Genomic DNA, 26,638 nt, shown 5'->3' with positions numbered 1-26,638 from the left:
CAGAGCCTGCTTGAGATTCTCTCTCTCTGTCCCTTCCCCTCACTCTCTTTCTCCCTTAAAAATAAATATTTAAAAAAAAAAAGATATCTTGGGGGCACCTGGGTGGTTCAGTCAGTTAAGTGTCTGACTCTTAATTTTAGCTCCAGTCATGATATCATGGTTTGTGAATTCCAGCCCCCCATCAAGCTCTGTGCTGACAGTGTGAAGCCTCCTTGGGATATTCCCTCTCTCTCTCTCTCTCTCTCTCTCCCTCCCTCTCCCCCCGCCCCTCCCCCACTTAACGCTAGCACGTGGACGCGTGTGCTCTCTCTCAAAATGAATAAACATTTAAAAAAAGAAATCTTGGAAAAATATTAATCAAATACAGTAAAACCTTGGATCGTAAGTAACTTGTTCTGGAAGTGTTTTGCAAGATGAGCAAACATTTCTAATTAGTTTTAACTTGAAAAGTGAGCGATGTCTTACAACAAGTAGTATGTGATGCCAAATGTCACATGATCACAGCTGAGCCAATGGTTCTTGAAATTCGCTTTGATATACGAGTGCTTTGGATTACAAGCATGTTTCTGGAACAAATTATGCTTGCAAACCAAGGTTTTAACTGTATAATGAGAAATCTGTTTTAAAGGCAGGCTTGTAGAGGCACCTGGGTGGCTTGGTCATTTAAGCATCCAACTTTGGCTTGGGTCATGATCTCTCGGTTTGTGAGTTTGAGCCCTGCATTGGGTCTCTGCTGTCAGTGCAGAGCCTGATTCAGATTCTCTGTCACCCTCCCTCTCTACCCCCTTCCCCACTTGCATTCTGTCTCTGCCATTCAAAAATAAATAAATATTTTAAAAAATTAAAGGCAAGTTTGTAAAATTCCTTAGGATACTAGTTTAAGAAGCATAATCCTGGAAGTTGGTAACATGAATGGAACTTTTTCACTTTATGACTTGTGATCCTGGCTTTCTGATATGGCTCAGCCTGAAACTGGAAGGAGAGAATGCTGTTGTGGAGACAGGCATATTCCATTACAGAGGAATGTCTCCCCTAACTATTTGATATGCTCATTCATGGAAAGCAGTTCTAATACAAAAGTCATGATATTGATGGAAAAAATCTAGAATAAAACACTTTCTTATGATATAGTAATATTCATCTAAAGAAAAAGGAATCCTGGGGCACCTGGGTGGCTCAGTCCGTTGAGCATCCGACTTCGACCCAGGTCATGATCTCATGATCTCATGATCTCATGATCTCAAACTCACAGCTTGTGAGTTTGAACCCCAGATCGGGCTCTATGCTGACAGCTCGGAACCTGGAGCCTGCTTTGGATTCTGTGTCTCCCTCTCTCTCTGCCCCTAACCCACTCGCATTCTGTCTCTGTCTCTCTCATAAATAAACATTAAAAAAGAATTTTAAAAAAATAAAGAAAAAGGAATCCTTGGGTGCCTGGGTGGTTCAGTCGGTTAAACATCTGACTCTTGATTTCGGCTCAGGTCACGATCTCACAGTTTGTGATTTTGAGCCCCATGTCGGGCTCTGTGCTGACAGCTCAGAGCCTAGAGCCTGCTTTGGATTCTTTGTCTCCCTCTCTCTCTCTTTTCCCCTCCCCTGTTCATGCTCTGTCTCTGTCTCTCTTTCAAAAAAATAAAAAAAATGTTTTTTAAAGAAAAAGGAATCATATTCATAGTAGTTATCACAAATACTAAATATAGTAATCATGTAACATGTTTAATAAAAATATTTAAAGAATAGAATAAAATATTAATAGAGAAAATAAAACTGGATGGAAAGGCTAAAAAAATAATAACACTGCTACTAAGTTAAAAAAAATTTTTATTTTTATTTTTGAAAGAGAGACACAGAAAACGTGAGTGGAGGAGGGGCAGAAAGAGAGAGGGAGACACACAATCTGAAACAGGCTCTAGGCTCCAAACTGTCAGCACAGAGCCCGACATAGGGCTTGAACTTGGGAATGGCAAGATCACGACTTGAGCTGAAGCTGGACACTTAACTGACTGAACCATCCAGGTGCACCCAGTGTTAGTAAGTTAATATGTGGATTGAACACAGTATCGGTTACATTACAAATAGGAGATTTTATAAGTTATGGCAAACATAAGTAGGATGTAAATGAAAAACTCATTGTAGACATTTAAACACTAAAACAACACTTTCTAAGAGCTGCTTGAAAGGGGTTTTAAAAATAGAATAGAAATAGAAGGGAAGCTTCTAAACCCATTCTATAAAGCCAGCATAGCCTTGATTCTGAAACCAAAGACCCCACTTAAAAGGAGAATTACAGGCCAACATCTCTGATGAAACTGGATGCAAAAATTCTCAACTAGATACTAGCAAATCAAATCCAACAGCATATTAAAAGAATTATATATACCATGATCAAGTGGGATTTATTCCTGGGCTGCAGGGGTGGTTCAATATTTGCAAAAAATCTATGTGATACATCAAATTAATAAAAGAAAAGATAACCATATGATCCTTTCAATAGGAAAAGAAAAAGCATTTGATAAAATGCAGCATCCTTTCTTGATAAAAAATATCAAGAAAGTAGGGATCGAAGGAACATACCTCAACATCATAAAAGCCATAAATGAAAGGCCCACAACTAATATCATCCTCAATGGGGAAAAACCTAGAGCTTTCCCCCTAAGGTCAGGAACATGACAGGGATGTCCACTCTCACCACTGTTGTTCAACATAGTACTGAAAGTCCTCACCTCAGCAGTCAGATAACAAAAAGAAATCAGGAAAGAAGTCAAACTCACTCTTCACAGACAACTCTTTGTGGAAAAACCTGAAAGACTCCACCAAAAAACTGCTAGAACTGATACGTGAATTCAGCAAAGTCACAGGATATAAAATCAACATACAGAAATCTGTTGCATTTCTATACACAAATAATGAGGCAACAGAAAGAGAAATCAGGGAATCAATCCCATTTATAATTGCAACAAAACCCAGAAGATAACCTAGGAATAAAACTAACCAAAGAGGTAAAAGATCTGTTTGCTGGAAAAAAGCTTAGGAAAGAAATTGAAGAAGACACAAAGAAATGGGAAAACGTTCCATGCTCATGGATTGGAAGAGCAAATATTGTTAAAATGTCTGTACTATCCAAAGCAGTCTACACATTCAGTTCAGTGCCTATCAAAATAACACCAGCATTGGTCACAAAACTAGAACAAACAATCCTAAAATTTGTATGGAACCAGAAAAGACCCTGAATAGCCAAAGTAATGTTGAAAAAGAAAACCAAAATTGGAGTCATCACAACTCTGGACTTAAACTGTATTACAGAGTTGTAATCATCCAGACTGGTTCTAGCACAAAAAAAGACACATAGATCAATTGAACACAATAGAGGAAAGAGTATGCAGTGGATAAAAGAAAGTCTCTTCAGTAAATGGTTCTGGGAAAACTGGACACCAACATGCAGAAGAATGAAACCGGAGCACTTTCTTACACCATACACAAACTCAAAATGGATGAAAGACCTAAATTTGAGACAGGAAACCACCAAAATCCTAGAGGGCAGCAATCTTTTTGACATTGGCCTTAGCAACTTTTTACTAAACACATCTCCGGAGGCAAGGGAAACAAAAGCAAAAATGAACTATTGGGGTCTCAGCTAGATAAAAAGCTTCTGCACAGCAAAGGAAACAATCAACAAAACTAAAAAGCAACTGATGGAATGGGAGAAGGTATTTGCAAATGACATATGGGATAAAGTGTTAGTATCCAAAATCTATAAAGAACTTGCCAAATTCAGGGTGCTGGGTGGCTCAGTCCGTTAAGCATCTGATTCTTGGTTTCGGCTCAGGTCATGATCTCACAGTTTCGTGAGTTCGAGCACCACATCAGGCTCCAGGCGGCAGTGCAGAGCCTGCTTGGGATTCTTTGTTTCCCTCTCTCTGCCCCTCCACCACTTGTGCTATCTCTGTCTCTCTCAAAATAAGTAAATTTTAAAAAATTAAGAAAAAAAGAACTTACCAAATTCAACACCCAAAAAACAAATAATCCAGTGAAGATGGACAAAAGACATGAATAGATATTTTTCTAAAGAAGTCCATATGGCTAACAGATACACGAAAAGATACTCAACATCACTCATCATCAGAGAAATACAGATCAATAGCACAATGAAATACCTCCTCACACCTGTCCGAATGGCTAAAATTAACAGTTGAGGAAACAACAGATGTTGGCAAGGATACGGAGAAGGGGGAACCCTTTTGCACTGTTGGTGGGAATGCAAACTGGTGCAGCCATTCTGTTTTTTTTTTTTTTTTTTTTTTTAATATATGAAATTTACTGTCAAATTGGTTTCCATACAATACCCAGTGCTCATCCCAAAAGGTGCCCTCCTCAATACCCATCACCCACCCTGCCCTCCCTCCCACCCTGCCCTCCCTCCCACCCCCCATCAACCCTCAGTTTGTTCTCAGTTTTTAACAGTCTCTAATGCTTTGGCTCTCTCCCACTCTAACCTCTTTTTTTTTTTTTTTTTTTTTTTCCTTCCCCTCCCCCATGGGTTTCTGTTATGTTTCTCAGGATCCACATAAGAGTGAAACCATATGGTATCTGTCTTTCTCTGTATGGCTTATTTCACTTAGCATCACACTCTCCAGTTCCATCCATGTTGCTACAAAAGGCCATATTTCATTTTTTCTCATTGCCACGTAGTATTCCATTGTGTATATAAACCACAATTTCTTTATCCATTCATCAGTTGATGGACATTTAGGCTCTTTCCATAATTTGGCTATTGTTGAGAGTGCCGCTATAAACATTGGGGTACAGGTGCCCCTATGCATCAGTACTCCTGTATCCCTTGGATAAATTCCTAGCAGTGCTATTGCTGGGTCATAGGGTAGGTCTATTTTTAATTTTCTGAGGAACCTCCACACTGCTTTCCAGAGCGGCTTGGTGCAGCCATTCTGGAAAACAGTATGGAGGTTCCTCAAGAAATTAAAAACAGAACTACCTTATGACCCAGCAATTGCACTACTGGGTATTTATCCAAAGGATACAAAAATGCTGATTTGAAGGGGTACATGCATCCCCATGTTTATAGCAGCACTATCAGCAATAGCCAAATTATGGAAAGAGCCTAAATGTCCATTGACTGATGAATGGATAAAGAAGAGGTAGTAAGGGCACCTGGGTGGCTCAGTTGGTTAAGCATCCAACTTCAGCTCAGGTCATGATCTCATGGTTCATGGGTTCGAGCCCCGCTCAGGCTCTGTGCTGACAGCTCAGAGGCTGGAACCTTCTTTGGATTCTGTGTCTCCCTTTCTCTCTGTCCCTCCCCTGCTCACGCTCTGTCTCTCTCAAAAATAAATACTAAAAAAAAAAGAAGAGGTGTAAATGTATATATAGAATGGAATACTACTTGGCAATCAGAAAGGATGAAATCTTGCCCTTGGCAACATCATGGATGGGACCTAAGTGTATTATGATAAGTGAAATAAGTCAGAGAAAGACAAATATCATACAATTTCACTCATGTGGAATTTAAGAAATACAGCAGATGAACATAGGGAAGAGAAGGAAAAATAAGATTAGAAACAGGGAGACAAACCATGAGAGACTTTTTTTTTTTTACATTTATTTATTTTTGAGAGAGAGAGAGAGAGAGAGCGCGCGCGCGCGTGCACACAAGTGGGGGAGGGGCAGAGAGAGAATGCGACACAGAATCCGAAGCAGGCTCCAGGCTCAGCAGTCAGCCCAACGCGGGGCTTGAACTCACAAACCATGAGATCATGACCTATGCCGGAGCTGGATGCCCAACTGACTGAGCCACCCAGACTCCCCAAGAGACTCTTAAATACAGAGAATAAACAGGGTTGCTGAAGGAGAGGTAGTTGGGGGATTGGGCTAAGTGGATGATGGGCATTAAGGAGGGCACTTGTGGGATGAGCGCTGGGTGTTGTATATAAGTGATGAATCACTGGGTTCTACTCCTGAAACCAATACTGCACAGTATGTTAACTAAATTGAATTAAATAAATAAATTCTAATTTTAAAAAAATCTACAAAAAATCCTGTTTAAGAAAAAAGAAAAAGGAATCATATTAATCATATTCATAGTAGTTATCACAAATACTAAATAATTTATTAGTCATGTAACATGTTTAATAAAAATACTTGAAGGACAGAATAAAATATTAATGGAGGAAATAAAGAAAACTGGATGAAAAGGCTAAAAAAATAATAACAGTGTTACTAAGTTAATATGTGAATTAAACACACTATTGGTTACATTACAAATAGGATATCGTATAAGTTATGACAAACATAATTGGAATGTAAATGAAAAGTTCATTGTAGACGTATAAACAGTAAAACAACAGTTTGTAAAAGCTACTTAAAAGGGGTTTTAAAAATGGAATGTAGGGCAACTGGGTGGCTCGGTTGGTTAAGTGCCAGACTTCGGTTCAGGTCATGATCTCACGGTTCATGGGTTCAAGCCCTACTTTGGGCTCTGTGCTGGCAGCTCAGAGCCTGGAGCCTGCTTCAGTTTCTGTGTCTCCCTCTCTCTCTGTCCCTCCCCCACTCACTCGCTCTCAAAAATAAGTAAACATTAAAAAAATTTTTTTAATAAAAAAAGTAAAAATGGAATGTAGGTTTTAGAACTAGATCTATGTTTATAAAAGAATTCTAGGTTTAAAAAATAGCAATTAGTAGAGAAAAAAATAATGTTTCTAGAAATCTGGTTAATAAAAAAATATTTTATAGTGTTCTCCAATGACAGGAAAATGAGTGATAGGTAGTGAGGAGGGCACTTGTGATGAGTAGTGAGTGCTGTATGTAAGTAATGAATCACTAAATTCTACACCTGAAATTAATATTACACTGTATGTTAACTAACTGGAATTTAAATATAAACTTAAAACTACCAAAAAAAGGGGGGGGGGGAGATGTAACATTAAAAAAATTGAATCATACCCTTCTTCCAGTGTGTTAAGGATGTGGTGAGATGGATTGGTTTGATTATATAAACATTTTAGAAAATTTGTAGAATGCATGTAAAGCTAATTTTTAAAATTAATAGAATGGTAAAAGCTTTTTTGCTGTGAATCAAGTTTCACAGTTAGTGTCAGAGATATCTTTTAAAGCAAATATATCAGGCTAGAGATACTAATATACCTAAAGGTTCTTAGATAAGCATATGAAAAAATATCAACAAAAATTGAGTGGTGGAGAGAAGGGAGTAAATATATCCACCATTATTTATATCTGGAATTAACAAATACTGTGTAGAACATGGAAGTATAGGTTTAAGTATTAAATAAAGTTATAAGGGTAGAGACCACTTTTGGGCAACCAACTTAAATAATGGAAACCTGAGTAAGGTAGAAGGGCCCACAGTGACCCCTGGCTGAACACATAGGCCCATTAGACCACCTTGTAATAGCCTTAGACTCTAACTGACCAATTACAACCAGGCACAGTTCCTAAGATTACCAAAAATGGGAAAATTACATATGTTCCCAGGCTCCCTCACTCTGCCCTAAAACTATGGCTCCCCACCACAGCCTCATGGCAGACAGTCTCTGTTTTGCTATCCTGCCTGCAGCTTCCTTGCAGTGAGTGTATTCATAAACGTCTGTCTCCATTGTTCTGCCTTGGATGAATTCTTTCACCTTTTGCACTGCTGGCTTCCACCCAGTCGGGTTGCCCCATATTTGGTGCCCCCCACCATCCATTTGGGAGACCCCACAATAAGGATAATCAGTAATATTGTTGCTATTAGCAATAGGTGATAATCAGTAATATTGTTGGTATTGGCAGGTATAGCACTTAAATTTCAAAGTACTGTTTAAGTGCTTCATAAATAGTAACTCATTTTATTTATTTTTATTTCTATTCCTTAAATGTTTATTTTTGAGAGAGAGAAAGGATGCATGCACATATAAGCAGAGGAGAGGCAGAGAGAGGGGATCAGAGGATCTGGAGCGGGCTCTGTGCTGACAGCAGAGAGCCTGAGGGGGGGCTCAACTCATAAACCATGAGATCATGACCTGGGCGGAAGTGGGATGCTTAACCAACTGAGCCACCCAGGAGCCCAAGTAACTCACTTACTTCTCATACCAATCCTTACAGGTAAGTACTGTCATTATCCCCATTTTACAGATGACTCATAGATATATGACAGAAAGGATAAGCAACTTGCGCAGTCACATGGTAGAGGATTCAACCAAGGGAAAAGTGTATGCTCTTAGGCATTTTGACATACTGAACCTTAAATATCTCTCTTTCAAATTTATATATACTCAAATGTAAAACAATTAAATGTGAATAATTTTTAAAAACCAAAAAAATCAATAAAACCAAAAATGGAACAAAAACTAAACCCAAAAGGTATCATAATAAATATAAATGGGCTGAACTCACCTATTATTAGAAAAAAATGAGGCGGTCCTATAAATCAGCATGGTGAGGAAGAACATTGGAAAAAGACAAATATGAAGTTGGCCCCTTCTGTCTTAAAAAAAAAAAAAAAAACACCAAAAACTCCTAAAATATGTGTACATGTTTAAATGGATAGGGCTCACAGGTATATAACATTAAAAACAATGGTCACCATTTGGGAAGAGAGGAAGCTTCACAGGAGTAAAGAGAGACTTCTCAGCTTTGCTCTATATATTTTTATGTTGTTTGAATCCTGCCAAAACTAAGTTTTTTAATTAAAAAAAATTTTTTTAACGTTTATTTTTGAGAGACTCAGAGACAGAGTACAAGTGGGGGAGGGGCAGAGAAAGAGGGAGACAAGGAATCTGAAACAGACTCCAGGCTATAAGCTGTCAGCACAGAGCCCTTTCCATGGCTCAAACTCGCGAACTGGGAGATAATGACCTGAGCTGAAGTCGGACACTTAACTGACTGAGCCATCCAGGTGCCCCTCCTAAGTTTTGAGTTTGTGTAGGTAAGTAAATAATATCAAGGAAAACAAATTCCAGACTGTTAGCACTAAGTATCTCTGAAAAGTAGAAGGAAGTAATGGGAACAAGACTATTCTTCCTCTTTTTACTGTATCTCCTTCTCTATTGTTTGAATTTAAAAATGTTAAATGAGTGAGTGCCTGGGAGGCTCAGTCAGTTAAGCATCTGACTCATCTCAGGTCTTGATCTCAGGGTCATGAGTTCAAGCTCCACATTGGGCTCAGTGATGGGCATGAAGCCTACTTAAAAAAGTTGCAGTGAGAATCTGTGAAATAGCAAAGAAGAGAGCATGTGATCATTTTCTTTTGCCTTTCCTCTTACATAAATTATCTATTCCTGTGCTTTACCAACCGACTAGATAGTTTTTACAAATTTTATTGGAACATTGTCCATGAGTAGACTTCAGGAAGTATATAATTTTAATGAGATTTGCAGTTTAAAGTTTTGGCTGCTGCTTCTTCTTATGTAGGTCTTGGCTTAAACGTTACCTCTTTGGATAAGTAGGGCTTTTTTTTTGACAATCAAAGGAGTCTTCTTTATCACACTCTCTTGTTATATTATCTTTATAGTGTTGTCATCATCTATTCTTTGCTTTTTAAAAAAAATATTTTTCCTACATGAAAATACAAGATCTGTGAAAGGAAGAATGTGCCTTGATCATCTTATAGCACAGGACCTAAAATAATGCTTACATATAGTAAGCACTTAATATTTGTTGCTTAAATGAAAAAAGTAATATTCTTAAAAGTTCAGAAACTTGCATTTTTGGGAAACTAAATGATGATAATTTACTGGACTCTGGTAACCAGAATACGTTTATTTATTTATAGTGGTAGATACAAGTAGTATAATAAACAAAGCTGGATATGCATTATGGTTTCTTTTCCATAACATTATTATGCCAAAACCAAATTTTAATCAAGGTTAAAAATTAATTGGGGCGCCTGGGTGTCTCAGTCGGCTAATCATCAGACTTCAGCTCGGTTATGATCTCTCAGCTCGCGAGTTCAAGCCCCATGTCAGGCTCTGCACTGACACCTCAGAGCCTGGAGCCTGCTTTGGATTCTGTGTCTCCCTCTCTCTCTCTGCTCCTCCCCCACTTGCACTCTGTGTGTGTGTGTCTCTCTCTCAAAGGTGGATAAAATTTTTTTAAAAAAATTAAAAAAAGGAATAAAAATTGATTAACACATGAAAATCGGCAAAAAGAGAGTGGTATTAAGAAGTACTAAATACTGTACTCTCTGTCTTTATACTGTATTGCTTAACAAGTACATTATCTAGTAATTGTTTGTTCTTGGTCCTAAGAATTGTGAAAGGCATTATGAATGATTTGGTTTTGCTGGTCCAGTCGTAAAAACAATAAAGTACCAGCCCAGTTAATGGTAGTTTGGGTTGTATACCTATGTAAACAAAGAGGAACATTAAGTTAAACTTGTATTTTGTTACAAATCAAAGAGCAAAAGTATAAAACATAAGTGGTGGTTCCATTAAAACATTCAAAATAATAGATAAGTACTTACTAAAGCTCACTGATAGAAATGCACATTTCTATTTTCCATTTTTCTAGGTAGAATAAACCCTGAAAATGAATCACATTTTGCCCACAAATCAAAACTACACCATTCCATTTGAAAAGACAGGCAGGTATTTAAAAATAAAATAAAATAAAACACTTTAGAAATATTTGGGAAAGTTAAATAAGTGGTACAAAGTTTTCACGAATCATAGTTTAGTAGACAGGCAATGTAGAATAGTAGTTAGATCTTGCTGTGTGCCTGGGATTCAGTTTTAGCTCTACCTACCACTAGCTCTGTGATCTTAAATAAATCACCTATTTTCTCCGTGCTTCAGTTGGGATAGTAGATCCTTCTTCATAAAGTTGTTGGGAGGTTTAAACAAGAATGTGTATGTGTATGTGTTTGTATTTTTACAAAATGATGCATGGCAGATTGTACAGTACTACATAAGTAATAGCTACAGCTATTGTTATCCAATAAATATTGAGTGTTAGTTGCTGTGCTGAAGGTGGGAAGACCTTACCCTAAAAGAATACACAGTTTATCTTCTCTACTTTCATCCCAGTTCCTTTTGTCTATATTTCACGTCTTATATCTGAGAGAATAAATTTAAGGTACATAGTTTAATCTCAATCTTAAATTTTTTCTTCAGTTTTATTGACATATAATTAATATGTAACATTGTATTAATTTAAAACTTACAGCATAATGATTTGACTTACGTATATATTGTGAAATGATTATCACAATAAGTTTAACATCCATCACCAAATATAGTTACACATTTTTTTCTTGAAATGAATATTTTTAAGATCTGTAAGATAAATAGTTCTGGGGGTGTAATGTACATTACGGTAACTATAGTTAAAAATATACAGTATATTGGCACCTGCTGGCTCAGTTGGTTAGGCATCTAACTCTTGGTTTGGGCTAAGGTCATGATCTCACTGTTTGGTTTACGAATGTGAGCCCCACTTCGGCCTCTGAACTAACAGCAGGGAGCCTGCTTGGGATTCTCTGTCTCCCTCCCTCTGCCCCGGCCCTGCTCATGCTCACTTGCTCTCTCTCAAAATAAATACATTAAACACACACACACACACGCACGCACGCACGCACGCACGCACATATATGTGGCACCTGGGTGGCTTAGTTGCTTGAGCGTTGGACTCTTTATTTTGGCTGAGGTCATGATCCCAGGGTCGTGGGGTGGAGCCCAGCATCAGGCTCCATGCTGAACAGAGATTAAGATTCTTTGTCTGTCTGTCTGTCTGTCTCTCTCTCTCCCTCCCCCTGCCTCTCTCTCTCTCTCTCTCCCTCTCCCTCCCTTTACCCCTCCCCCCTATGCCCCTCCCCCACTCGCACATGCACACTCTTCCTAAAATAAAATAAATATACACAGATAGATGGATAGTATGTTTGAAAGTTGCAAAGTTCCAAGGAGAGTAGATCAATCTGTAATTTTTACCTGATATTTAAAGAGATGGCTAGGAAATTGACCTAGTGCCTAAAATAAAATATTTTAAAGTTATTTTAAATTTTGTTTCATAGATGTTTGTTTGTTACTAATGGGTGTCAGCAAGTTAGATATTCTATACCGGAGACTTCTCCTCACAAAACTTTTTATCAGAGGATGGGGGAGGCCAGAGGATCTCAAAAGGTAACCATTTTTTTCTTAATGTTTATTCTAAATTTGTTTTAGTAAAAAAAATTAAAAAATTTTTTTCAGTGATACAATCCTTTGTTATAAATATGAAGTGATTGACAAATTAAGCATTAAAGTATATAAAATATTAAATTGCTTCTTTTTCTCTTGTCTTTTTAATTATTTCTGTTTTATCTTATATAATCATAAATTATTTTAAAAGTAATTTTAAAATTAAAAATAAAGAGCTCTCAAATACAAAGTAGATTTTGAACTTTAATTATTTTTAAGTTGCTTATAGTTTCCAGGGATAGAGCTTCCTCATGTATATTGAATTTGTAATGACTATAAAGCTGGGATATACTATAGGTCATAGAAGTATCTGGACTTAAGAAAATGAATTTTCAGGATTTATGCCTTTAATTTTGAGTATTGCATATGTTAATTGCTTTCTGAACCATATTTCTTAAATGTTTTATGGATAAGATGTCCAGCTTGAATAAAAACCAGTAGCCTCATCTTTTTCTCTAATGATTTGAATTAAATGTTAACATAGCTTATGAACTGGACTTGCAAATTTTTCAGCATTATACATCACTCCCTGTATAATGGGCATATTGAATTTTTCCCTTTTTCCCCCCTTATCCTAATAGACTCTTCGAATTCAGAAAGATGATTGGAAATCGAGAAAGATGTCAGAATCTGGTTTCAAGTGATTACCCAGTACACATTGATAAGGTATTTAAATGAAAGAAATGCAATTACAGAAATTCTGGTTTAACATAAATATGTGTCAAGAATAGGTTGAGGGGTGTCTGGCTGGCTCAGTCAGTGGAGTGAGTTCAAGCCCATGTTGGGTGTAGACATTCTTGAAAATAAAATCTTAAATAATAATAATAATAAAATAAAGCTTAAAAAAAGAATAAGTTGAATATTGGAGTATAATAACAAACACTAAAACATGAGTACAGTATAGACTTTTCATTTAATATGATTAAAATAAATACCATATGTATCCTAATAGGATGCTTATAATAATTGTAATCATGTATATGAGAGCATATATTTAGTACTTGCTTGAACAGAAGAAAATATTTAAGGCTTCATCTTTTTGAGCCTCATTTTGTATCTTTAGGATCAGAAGGATTAAAATATTTAAGAAGAATTATGAGTAATACAGGGAAGTATTCTACTTGGAGAATCAGCACATGAGAAGTTGTTAACCAAAACGCCTATTAAATAACATCAGGGAAATGTTATGGGAAATAATTGGTGAAAGAATGGTAGAAAGAAAACGCAGTAATATTAGAGAAAATTAGAGAATATATTTGAAATAGTGTTGTTTTTTAGCAACCATGTTTTTCTGTAAAACAGTTCTAGGATTATATAATTGAATAATTGAAGTATTGTTGGGGAAGGGGTACAAATGCATAGCCTTCATATCTCTCATTGCCCTTCAACCAAAGTAACTCTATTTTCATCTCTTATATGTATTGGATATCCTTAGAGGATTTCATTTTTCAAAACAGTTCCACTGCTAAAAACAAAATTTTATAAATTGGAAATCCCTCATCCGTACCATATAGCTCTTCTTTCTATAGCTTCTGGATTTAGAACATTTCTCCCTCAAATTTTGCTAAATGTTACTATTTACCTGGTTTTTTTATTCTGTTATAAATCACAGGCTTAAAATAAATTAAAAGCATACCAAGTAAAAAATCAAAAAGCTAACTTTCTGTCACTTTCCACTGCTTAATTCTATTTGTATCCCAAGGAAAAATTACTGTTAAGATTTGGGGATGCATCCATTCCTCTTCCCCTATTGTTCCCATTACTGTCTCTTTTGGTTTTTAAAAATTGAGGTAAAATTCACCTGCCATGAAATTCACCTTTTTTAAGGTGTGCAGTTAAGTGTTGTTGTTTTTTTATTATTCTTCCTAAGATGTGCAAACATCACCACTATCATTAGCCAATTCCAGAACATTTTTATCTCCTCAAAAAGAAACTGTGTACCCATTAGCTGTTACTTCCTACTTCCCCAGCCTCCCACCTGTTAGTAGCCACTAATCTGCTATCTCAATGGACCTATTCTAGACTTTTCATATAAATGGAATCATATAATATGAGGTCTTTGTGTCTGGCTTATTTCACTTAGCAAATTTTCTTGGTTCATCCATGTTACGTAACATTACCTTCTTCTTTTTTATTGCTAAATAATATTCCATTGTATAGATATGTGACATTTTGTTTATCCATTTATCAGCTAATGACCATATGGATTGTTTCTGTTCTTTGACTATTATCAATAAGGCTGTGAACATTCATGTTCAATTGTTTTTGTGTATATACGTTTTGAATTTTTTTGATATTAATCTAGTAGTGGAATTTCTGGGTCATATGGTAATTCTGTACTTAACTTTTTGACAAACTAAGAACTGTTTTCCAAAGTGCACCATTTTACTTTTCCCACCAGTAGGGTATAATAGTTCCAATTTGTCCACATTCACACTAATATTTGTATTAAATAGCCATCCTAATGGGTGTGAAGTATTTTATTGTGGTTTTCAATATTCCTTTCCCTTATAACTGTGATGTTGAGCATCTTTTCATGTGCTTAGTGGCCATTTGTATATCTTCTTTGGAGACATCTATGAAATCATTGCCTATTTTTAACCGGGTTATTCATCTTTTTATTGTTGAGTTATAGCTGGTTTAATTTTTAAGTCTATATTACTTATGGTTCTAAATTGCTTTTTTTTCTTACCAAGTTGCCATTTGTCCCAACACTATTTGTGGGATTATTACTCCCTTTCACATTAATCTGTGCTGCCTCCTTTATCAAATAGTTTATTATTCTAAATCATATAAATTCATATTGTACACATCAGGTCTCCTTACCATTTTCAAAAAATGCAGTGCAATCCTAATTAAAATACTCAATTTAGAACTAAAGTCTATAAAATGATCTTAAAATTATTTTGGGAAGAATCATGAAAGTACAATCAGATCAGGAACACCTAAAAAAGAAGAGTGATAAGGAAAACCTACTTCAGTCATTTGTCAATAGATATTATAAAGCTGCAGCATGATCAAACAGCATGATATTGGTATAAATGAAAGGTAGGCTAATAAGCATTATCTACAATAGCCAGATTATGGAGACAGCCCAAGTGGCCATCACCTGATGAATGGATGAAGAAGATGTGGTGTATACACACACACACACACACACACACACACACACACACACACACACACACAGGAATATTACTCAACCATAAAAAAAGAATGAAATCTTGCCATTTGCAATGACGTGGATGGAGTTAGTATTAAGCTCAGTGAAAAAAATACTGTGTGATTTCACTCATATGTGGAATTTAAGAAACAAATGAACCAAAGGGGAAAAAAGAGAGAGAGGGAGGCAAACCAAGAAACAGACTCTTAACTATAGAACACAAATTGATGGCTACCAGAGGGGAGGCAGATGGAGGAATGGGTTAAACAGGTGATGGGGATTAAGGAGGGCACTTGCTGTGATGTGCACTGGGTATTTGATGTTAAGTGATGAACCACTAAATTCTACATCTGAAACTAATATTGCACTGTATGTTAACTAGCTAGAATTTAAATAAAAACTTGGAAGCCAAAAACCAGAAAAAACCTTTTAAACGAGTGGGGGGAAAAAAAGATAGACTTATAAGACCCAATAAAGGATTGAAAATAATGTTATAACTTATTAAAACTTACTTCATGATAAAGTAGCATTTTAAGTCACATGCAAAACAAAATGTGGATTATTTAATAAGACATTACTGGCTAGAAATTTTGTTTTAAAATAAGATGGTTATATATGGTATCCACAGATAAAATTTTTTGTTTACAATTTTAATGAAAATATGTGGTGCTTTACTGCTAATTTAATTTTGATTACTGACCTGATAAAGATTTTTTATTTATAAAAAATAACTGATGAAGGGAAAGTTTAGGTGTCAGACATTAGCAAATGCCTTTGCTATAAATATAAATATACATTTCTCCTTATTTAATGTTTACATGACTCATTGTCTCAATGGATTGCTTAAACATCAAGTCAACCCTTATTTGATTGCAGTAAATTATTTTTACAGTTTCTTTGTAAATTGTTCTTATGTTTATTTTGATATTTTTGAATTCTTCCAACTAGTATTTTATTGACTTATTTCATGCTTTTGTACAAATGCAATTTATTTATAGTTTACTTTTCCAACTAGCCTGTAGTAAAGGATGTAAAAGGAAAAGAAATGTGTGTGAGGAGCCATGCTTCAGAAAACTGACTGGGGCAAAAGAATACATGGTAGTCAGTGAAAAAAATTTTAATTGAATGGAACGTTTTTATATTAAAACATGCATGATAGACCTTAGTCTATATGTATGTATACATTTTGGTCTTGCTTTTCTTTTAGATTGAAGAGCAGTCAGACTGTAAGATCCTAGATGGACACTTTGTTTCCCCCATGGCCCACTATGTGCCTGATATAATGCCAATTGAATCTGTTATTGCAAGGTAAGAGTTTTTATTCAGAAAGTTTAAAGTAGTAAGTTATTTTTTACTTACAATTATAATATCAATGGCATACTATTTTTAATTGGTTAGCATTAATTGCAATAATTATTTAGCATTGCTCCCGGTAAATGTGGGGTGAAGCAGAATAAAACTATAGAAAAGAGACTGTTATAAATAATTTATATAAGCCTAATGGAACCACAAAGATAAAACCTATTAGATAAACAAAAGACAAAGAGAAAGAAATCTAAGCATTCCACTACAGAAAATCGTCAAATCACAAAGAGACAAAAAAAAGAAAGGAACAAAAGAATAATAAAATAATAAAAAGAATAACACAACAGCCAGAAAACAATAAACAAAATGTCAATAATAAATTTATAACCGTCAATAATCACTTTAAATGTAAACCAACTGAATTCTCTAATCAAAAGACTTAGACTGGCTGAATGGATTGAAAAAAAAGAAAAAACAGGACTCAAGTATGTGCTGCCTATAAAAGACTCACTTCCAGGGCACCTGGCTGGCTCAGTTGGAAGATCATTCAACTCTTGATCTCGGGGTTTGAGTGTAAAGATTACTTAAATAAATAAATCAGCTTTAAAAGAAAACTGTTTAAGAAAAAAAGATTCACTTCAGATGAAGGAGATACATAGACTAAAAGTAAAGGGATGGAAAAAGATACTCCATGCAAATGAAAGTCAAAAGAAAATAAAGGTAGCTATATTATATCATACAAAAAAGACAAAGATTGGAGGGGCACCTGGGTGGCTCAGTCAGTTAAGCATCTGACTTGGGTTCAGGTCATGATCTAATGGTTCATGAGTTTGAGCCCTGAATCGAGCTGTCTGCTGTCAGCACAGAGCCTGCTTCAGATTCTCTGTCCCCCCCTCTCTCTGCCCCTCCCTCCCTCTTTCTCAAAAATAAACATTAAAAACAAATATTGGATAAGGGTTAAAGAAGGTCGTTATATAATGATAAAGGGATCAGTCTAACAAGAGGATATAACATTTGTAAATATTTATGTACCCAATATAGGAGCTAAATATATATTTAAAAAAAATTAACGGGGCGCCTGGGTGGCTCAGTCGGTTGAGCGTCCGACTTCGGCTCAGGTCACGATCTCGCGGTTCATGGGTTCGAGCCCCGCATCGGGCTCTGTGCTGATGGCTCAGAGCCTGGAGCCTGTTTCGGATTCTGCGTCTCCCTCACACTCTGCCCCTCCCCTGCTCATGCCCTGTCTCTCTCTCTCAAAAATAAATAAACATAAAAAACAACAACAACAACAACAAAAAACCTTTTAAAAAAATTAACAAACTTGAAGGCAGCAATAGAATAATAGTCGGGAGCTTTAATACCTGACTTGCAGCAATGGATAGATGATCCAGACAGAAAATCAGTAAGAAAACGTTGGACTCAAACTACCCATTAAATCAAGTGGACTTAACCTAGATATTCACAAAATATTATATCCAGCAGCATCTGAATACACATTCTTTTAAAATACACAGGGCGGGGCACCTGGGTGGCTCAGTCAGTTAAGCATCCTACTTTGCCTCAGGTTGTGATCTCACAGTTCATGAGTTTGAGCCCCACATCGGGCTCTATGCTAACAGCTCAGAGCCTGGAGCCTACTTCGGCTCCCTCTCTCTCTGCTTCTCCCCCGCTTGTACTCTGTCTCTCTCTCAAGAAAATAAACATTAAAATTTTTTTTTAAAAATTAAAAATAGAACTACCATGTATGATCCAGCAACTCCACTTCTGGGTATATATTTGAGGGAAACAAGAACATTGATTTGAGAAAATATCTGCACCCCCGTGTTCATTGCAGCATTATTTACAATAGCCAAGACATGGATCCAACCTAAATGTCCATCAGTGGATGAAAGGATAAGGAAGTGGTATATAAAAGGAGTGCAGTATTATTCAGACATAAGAAAGAAGGAAATTCTCCGGGGGCATGTGCATGGCTCAGTTGGTTGAACGGTTAAGTGTCTGACTCTTGATTTTGGCTCAGGTCATGATCTCGTGGTTGGTGGGATTGAGCCCCATGTTGGGCTCTGCACTGACAGCAGAGCCTTCTTGGGATTCTCTCTCTCCCTCTCCCTCTCTCTACCCCTCCATCCTCTCTTTTCAAAGTAAATTAAATAACAACAGCAACAAAAAAGGAAATTCTCCCATTTGCAACTACATGGACCTTGAGAACATTATGCTAAGTGAAATAAGTCAGACAAGGACAGATACCATATGTTCTCACTTATATGTGGAATCTAAAACAACGATGACAACAACTTGGAACTCAGAGATACAAAGAACAGACTGGTAGTTGCCAGAGTTGGGAGTGGGGGCTGGGTGAATTGGGTGAAAGCGGTCAAAAGGTACAAACTTTGTTATAAAATAAGTCTTGAGGATATAATGTACAGCATGGTGACTGTAGTTAATACTGTATTGTATATTTGAAAATTGCTAAGACAGTAGATCTTAAAAGTTCTTATCACAAGAAAAAGGATTTTTGTAGCTATGTGTGGTAATGGATGCTAGCTATTGTGATGATCATTTCACAATACATACATATATCAAATCATTGAATTATATACCTGAAACTAATAATGTATGTCAATTATCTCAGTATTTAAAAAGAGATTTTGGAAGCTGAAAATGGGAAGCCATTAAGATCTATATAGATACTTTCCCTACCTCCCTTTCCTGTATGCTTCCTGGTCTCTTATCCCTGCTTTATGACCCATGCCATTTCTCTGTGGGTAGTTTATCTTTCTCTGCTTCTCATGCAGTGACAAAAAATAGCTACCACAGCTCCACAGAGCCTTCATGTTGAAAGCTCAACAGAATCTAGAGTCTGTTCTAATTACAGACTACCAAAAGAACAAATCTTTACTGCCCTAATTTGTACTACCCCAGGCCCAATCAACTGTAGCTGAGGAGCTCACATGAACTCTACCTATTCATCACAGGGCACTGGAAAATACTCTTGTGAGAAGGTACTGTAATATGAGCAGACAGACTAATTAGTGAGCCTCTATTAGATGAGTGGTCAGTTATTACTGTAATAAAATATTCTTATTAATTTAAAGCTATTCTCCAAAAATGAAGTCTCTACATGGAATGCTATGAAACAGAAGGAAAAAAATAATAGAGATGTCCAGCATTTCACAGAAAGCATTTTTAAATGTTTTTATTTACCCCAAATCATCAAAATATCAAGAAGCAGGACAGTTCTGAGAATGCAAAATGAAGTAGAGTTGTTAACATTGGCAGTTTTGATGAAGAGATTAAAAATTAAGAGTTAGTTCCCATGAGCACAAAACAGAAAGAACCACTGAACCCTCCTAAATGTACTTGTGTGTATTCTCTATTCAACAATTTATTGATAATAGATAACTAGTGATATTGTCCCCTGCACAAGCAAAATAAGCTCAAAATTGAGGTTTATGTTGCCTGAGAATGCAGCTACCTAAGGTCAAACCTTGAGTTGACAGAATGCAGTATTATACTAGATAATAACTCTAAAATATCAATTGCTAAGGAAATTAAAAAGGCAAGTAAACCAGTTTAGGAAGATAAAGTTCTGAAGATGAATGGTGGTGATTGTTGCATGACACTGTAAATATGCTTTTTAAAAATTTTTTTTGAGTTTATTAATTTTGAGAGAGTGAGTGGGAGAGGGGCAGAGAAAGAGGATGAGAGAGAGAATCCCAAGCAGGCTTTATGCTGGTAGTGCAGAGCCTGATGCGGGACTCAAGCCCACGAACCATGAGATCATGACTTCAGCCAAAACCAAGAGTCGGAAGCTTAACTGAGCCACCCAGGTGTCACCCCAACAATGTAAATGTACTTAATGCTGCTGAACTGTACAACTTAAATATAGTTAAAATGGTAAATTTTATGTTACATGTATTTTACCACAATTAAAGTAAAAGTCCTATAGGGAAAAAACATTAAATGAAAAGCAAATTACTACAATAAGAAGATGACACATAGGGAAAACTTTTTTGTTTTTTGTTTTTTGTCATCTGGCATGGATTGCTTTTTCTCCAAGTTGGAAAGCAAAAGAGATAACATAAAGTATTTTACTGATACATCAACAGCTTGTACAACCAAGCATTATTCCTGCAAGGAGAAAAAGCAGAGCTATGTAGAGAGTTGTTGTTTCCAAGACTTACTCATATATATTGATGTCTCAACAAAATAAGAAAATTTCATTATGCATTTATAAAGTGATACTGAATAAGGTAAAAATGATTACAATGAATTCTGCGTTTATATTGTACTGCATATTTTAATATCCTAATATAATATCCTAATATAGCAAATTTATAATATCTTATTTGCCTTTATGCAAACATGAATTATTCATCATAATTTGAATGTCAAAATTCTGAATGATCTCTTCTCCCAAATAATTTAATTATTTACAAATTGAAAGTTTGTATTGAAAACCTTCTAAAGAGAATTCTACTTATGTGTTTTATTTTAAATAGGTTTCAACTTATTGTTCCTAAGGAGTGGAACAGCAAATATAAACCTGTATGCATTCATCTTGCTGGAACAGGAGATCATGTAAGACTTTCTTATGATGCCTTAATCCCTAATTTGTTGACATACTCTTTGTAACACAGATGTGGTTATTACATTCTTTAAGTATGTCATCTTTTCTTTCCTTAGCATTACTGGAGACGACGAACACTAATGGCTCGTCCTATGATTAAAGAAGCCCGAATGGCTTCTTTGTTGCTAGAAAACCCTTATTATATCCTTTTGTGATACCTAGAAATCTTTTCTCTTATTTATAGATTTAGTCTTCAAAAAGAATGATAGATAGTAACCAGGTTTTCTAAACCAGTTAAATTTAGTGTCAGTTCAGAAAATATTTAAGAAGCAAGAATGAAAAGAAGTGAAAAATTATTTCATGCCTTTAAACAACCAATGTTAAGGATTGTGCTTCCACTGTGTAATGAAGATAAATTGTACTTTTTTCTTATAAAACTTATGCTGGATTTTAATATTATTAAGTCAAATGTTTGCTATTAAGGAAACCTTCATGTTTTAAATTCATTTACATTTAAGTCATCAGTTGAGGTTTAGAACAGTTCTTAACTTGACTTTCAAGATGACGTCAGACTATTCCCAGAAGAAGAAACGAAACTGATGCACAGATATAAAGAAATGTTCGGGGCACCTGGGTGGCTCAGTTGGTTAAGCATCTGACTCTTGGTTTCGGCTCAGGTCATGATCTCACGGTTCGTGAGTTCAAGCCCCACATAGGTCTCTGTGCCAACAGCACAGAGCCTGCAGAGCCTGCTTGGGATTCTCTCTCCCCTCTCTTTCTGTTCCTACCCCATTCATGTACTCTCTCTTTCTCTCTCAAAAATAAATAAACTGTAAAAAAAATTTTTTTTTAATGTAAAAGAAATGTTCAACGTTGCTGGTAATAAGAGAAATGTAAAGTTAAAGCAACATTACCAAAGATTTAAAAAATAAAACCCAGTAGTTGTGAGGCTATTGTAAAAAAAAAAAAAAAAAAAAAAAAATGGGCACTCTTATTACTAATGGCTGTGAAAATTGGTTTAATCCTTGGGGAAAGCATTTCTACTGTATGTATCAGGAGCATTAAAAAATCTTATGTCCCTTGACAGTGATTTTGATTCTTGGAAATTTACTCTAAGGATAAAATACGAAGAAAAGAGAAAGTTGATTGAAAAGAGATTTATATAATTTTATTTATAATAGTAAAGCATTAAAAATAGCTTAAATGTCTCACAATAGAAAAATGGTTGAGTAATTTGTGGTTCATAATATTAGAATATTATGTGATTGGTTATGTATATTGCTCTACCATTTACTACCTGTATGACCTTGGACCTGTTATGTAACCTTTTAGTACCTCAGATTTTTCATTGGTAAATGGGAATAATCTCTTAGGTTATTCAGAGTATTAACTAGTTAATACTGTCTAGAACAGTGCCTGGTAAATGACATTCAGTAAATTTTAATGGTTATTGTTAAAAAGTTTACAGTAATATATGAAAAGTATAATGCAAAAATAGGATACAAAACTGTGGTGTGACATAGGCAGAAAACCTAAAAACAGAAAATCCATTAAAAACTGTGTGTAAGGAAAAAATACTGGACATGCACCAAAATATTAATATGGTTGTCTGTACATGAAGTAGTTTTTCTTCTAATATACTTTTCTGTATTTTCTAGATTTTATATAGTCAACATATAAATGAAAAAAAAAAACAACCTTAATTTTAAAATTAAGTTGAAGATTGCACAGCCCTTTGGATATACTAAACACATTAAATTGTGCACTTAAAATGGGTGAATTATGTGGTATGCAATATCAATAAAGCTGTTTTAAAAAAGAAAAAAAATAATCACATTGAAAATCCTGAGAACTCCTCAACAGCCTATTTGAGATAATTAGAAAATAGTTATTTCAGTAATAAATTGTGTTCAAATGTAAGTATTTTGCTTAAGTAAATATGTTTTGAGACACAAACTGTATTTAATTATTTTAAAACTTTCTCTTTGACCCACATTCTTAAATGGCTGCAGGAAACCCAAGGACCAAATGTAAGTATACATCACCTTCGTTTTTGTAATCTTTATGCCAAATTTTTAGTGGTATTAAAATTTTTGTTAGTCTTTGGTTAATCATTTCTAAGTTTAACATGCAAATGTTATTTGGGGAAAAGTTCTGTTATAAAACTGTAGTAGGCATGTTGAGTTAAATTTTTATCTTAAGCTTTTTGCACTTAAAATGTTTGATAAAGAGATAAATAAGAAATTTTAGGGGTGCCTGGGTGGCTCAGTCATTTGAGCATCCGACTTCGGCTCAGGTCATGATCTCACAGTTCGTGGGTTCAAGCCCCACATGGGGCTCTGTGCTGACAGCTCAGAGCCTGGATCCTGCTTTAGATTCTGTGTCTCCCTCTCTCTCTGCCCCTCCCCTGCTCACACTCTTGTCTCTCTCTTCTCTCTCAAAAATAAATATTAAAAAAAAATTTTTTTTTAATTTTAGGGGCACCTGAGTGGCTTATTTGGTTAAGTGTCCTACTTTTGATTTCAGCTTAGGTCATGATCTCATGGTTTGTGGTTTCGAGCCCTGTCTTGGGCTCCATGCTGGTGGTGCAGAGCCTGCTTGGGATTCTCTCTCCCTTTCTCTCTGTCCTTTCTCCACTCATGCTTGCTCTCTCTCTCTCTCAAAATAAACTTAAAATAAAGTTTTTAATAGGCTGATGGAAGATATATTTTATTTATAAAACTGTAACTGAAGAAATGTTAAAACATTTTCCTTCTTAAAGTACATTTACTTACTTCGTGAAATTAACACCACTCCTTTTTATTCTTGCAATATATAGTATAGGTAATCTGAAGATAATCTCTTCTTGGTTTTTAGAAATGATGAACTTTGAAGGCAACTTTTTTTGCATTTCCATAAGCTATGTCATGTTTGGTTTTGATTCATTCAGTAAATATTTGATTCAAAACATTGGGAATATAACAACAAAAAGATAAGGTCCTTACTGTCATAGAGCTTATATTCTAGGATGAGAGATAGATAAAAATAATATAATGAGGAGCCACCAAGGTGAAAACCCAGAGGAAGATCAGCCTCAGAGAAGGAAGAATGAAAAACCTAATATAAGCATGGGAGAGTAGTATAAGACAAGGTCAGAAATGTAGGCAAGGGTCAGATTTATGAAGAGCCATGTGCTTTGAATTTTACTATAAGTGCAGTGGGAAACCTTTGGAGGACCTTAAGGAGAGGAATGATCTGATTTGTGTTATTAAAAGCTTATTTTGGCTTAGTCGGGCTAGTGTAGCAACAGAAAAATCAAATAGGAAGCTATAGCAGTAATGCAGGAGAAAAAAAAGTGACTTTAAGGTAGTGGCAGTGGAGATGGAAAGAAGCTCTCATGGGTAATTAGAAGTTGAAATGATAAGACTCATTGATAAATTGGATATTGTTGGTAAGAAATCAAAAGTTCTGACTTGCATGTGTTAAATGTGTGATGTCTGTTAGAACTGCAGGTGGAGAAGTTAAGTAGGGAGTTGGAAAGTCCTGGAGAGATAGATTTAGAGGTCACATGTTCTATGTGGTCGTGACATGGAAGAGATATAGATGAAATTGGGGTGGGTTGGAAGCAAACCTGTATCCTATGAAGGATAGTTTAGAATAAACTTTGTGTAATGTGAACAATTAATGTCCAAGCTAAGTAGTTCAAGAATTCTTACTGTGGAACCAAGCTCTGTATTCAGAACTAAGTGTGTCATTTTTACTCTGTTCTATTGGTGGTTAAAAACCCAAAAGAGTTTTTTGAGTTATAGTTAGAGGCAGCATGGGTTTAACAGAAAGATGTTGACTTTGGAGTCATAGAGACATAGGTTGCAATTGTAATTGGTCATTTAATAATTGTATTACCTTGGTCTAAGTATCTGTTACCTCATTTATAAGGTGGGAATACTCTATAATTTCTTCCAAACAGAATTGTTGTGAGAATCATGTCTATAAAATATCCTATCATGTATCATCAACCCAAGAAATATAATAATACACCAGTATATTTATTTTTCTCAAATAATTCATTGTAAGAGATGGTTTGCAATTTAAATAGTAAATTTATTTTTATCTCTCTTTTTAAAAGCCATCTTATGCTTGTTTTCATCAAAAGTGTGAGACTCGGTCCACTGTTATAAATAACCACTGTCCCAGAACCCTACATTAGTAACTTCTATTAAAAGAGCAAACTGAAGTGAGTTTGATAATTCAGACTTCCGTACGAGGCCAAAATACATAATCAGGGGAATTACATGATCATCAATAGAAAATTGGAATGAGAATAAGAAACAAATGTAAGGATACATGGGCTGTTTTATGAGGAAGCACATCTGTGATCTATTCTGACAGAGGATAGCATAGTTTCCATAAAGAGAAATTCTGACTTAGAGCTCTGAGGAGATGTGGTAGGACAGTGGACATAAGCTCTTTGGGGGCCAGAAATGTGTTTTTCACAACTTGGCATTCCTACGGCTGCTAGTTCTTTGTGCATAATTACCCTACATAGACATACAGTAAACAACCATTGATAAAGTGAATTTTGTACACCTCGACAAGGTTTCATCCAGTGGCCAATCATGTATGTCTTTATATGAACTAAAATTTGAAAACAGATTCTAACTTGGACACTTCAATAATAAGATAATATTCTTTTTTACCACTAAATAGGCATACCTTGGAGATATTTCACCAGCTGCATTAGCCCCTAACAAGAGAGTCAAACCCTCCTTTGAAGCTAGCCATTATCATCTCTTCTCTAGCTATGAAAGTCCTAGATGGCATCTTCTTCCAACAGAATGCTGTTTTTCAACATTGAAAATCTGTTATTTGTAGCTGCCTTTGTTAGTTATCTTCACTAGATCTTCTGGATAACTTACTGCAGCTTCCATATCAGTAGTTGCTGCTTTACCTTCTTGCACATTTATGTTATAGAGATGGCCTCCTTCCTTAAACCTCATGAACTAACTTCTAGCTTCAAACTGTTCTTCTGCATCTTCTTCACCTCTCTCAGCCTTCATAGAATTGAAGAGAGGTAGGGCTTTTCTCTGTAATAGGCTTTGGCTTAAGGCAATGTTGTGGCTGGTTTGATTTCTATCCAGACCAGTCTTCTCCAAAATTGAAAACCGTTTTGCTTTCTATTTTGTGTGGTCGCTGGAGTAGCACTTTTAATTTCCTTCAAGAACTTTTACTTTGCATTCACAACTTGGCTAACTGTTTGCTGCAAGAGGCCTAGCTTTTGGCCTATCTCCACTTTTGACATCCCTTCCTCACTAAGCTTGATCATTTTTAGCTTTTGACTTAAAGTGAGAAATGTGTGACTCCTCTTTTTACTTGAACACAGAGGCCATTGTAGGGTTATCAACTGGCCTACTTTCAAGATTTTTATATCTTAGGGAACAG

General features: G+C 35.6%; 1 protein-coding gene across 5 annotated transcripts in view; it reads left to right on the top strand.

Moving 5' to 3' along the window:
* ABHD18 (abhydrolase domain containing 18) overlaps nucleotides 1-26,638 on the top strand; it is a 49,939-nt gene that overhangs the window by 6,644 nt on the left and 16,657 nt on the right. For 4 of the 5 annotated variants that reach the window (XM_042935539.1, XM_042935537.1, XM_042935538.1 and 1 more), the window contains 6 exons: nucleotides 12,017-12,125; nucleotides 12,764-12,848; nucleotides 16,553-16,653; nucleotides 21,153-21,231; nucleotides 21,337-21,421; nucleotides 23,223-23,250. In XM_042935539.1, coding sequence (XP_042791473.1) covers nucleotides 12,034-12,125; nucleotides 12,764-12,848; nucleotides 16,553-16,653; nucleotides 21,153-21,231; nucleotides 21,337-21,421; nucleotides 23,223-23,250 — 470 coding nt within the window. In that variant the 5' untranslated portion in view covers nucleotides 12,017-12,033. Of the gene's footprint in view, nucleotides 1-12,016; nucleotides 12,126-12,761; nucleotides 12,849-16,552; nucleotides 16,654-21,152; nucleotides 21,232-21,336; nucleotides 21,422-23,222; nucleotides 23,251-26,638 lie in introns of those variants that run through there. The other variant, XM_042935540.1, reaches the window with a different exon arrangement.

This window comes from Panthera leo, chromosome B1 (genome assembly GCF_018350215.1).
Source record: "Panthera leo isolate Ple1 chromosome B1, P.leo_Ple1_pat1.1, whole genome shotgun sequence".
NCBI classification, from domain to species: domain Eukaryota; kingdom Metazoa; phylum Chordata; class Mammalia; order Carnivora; family Felidae; genus Panthera; species Panthera leo.
This window is presented reverse-complemented; position numbering and strand designations above follow the sequence as displayed.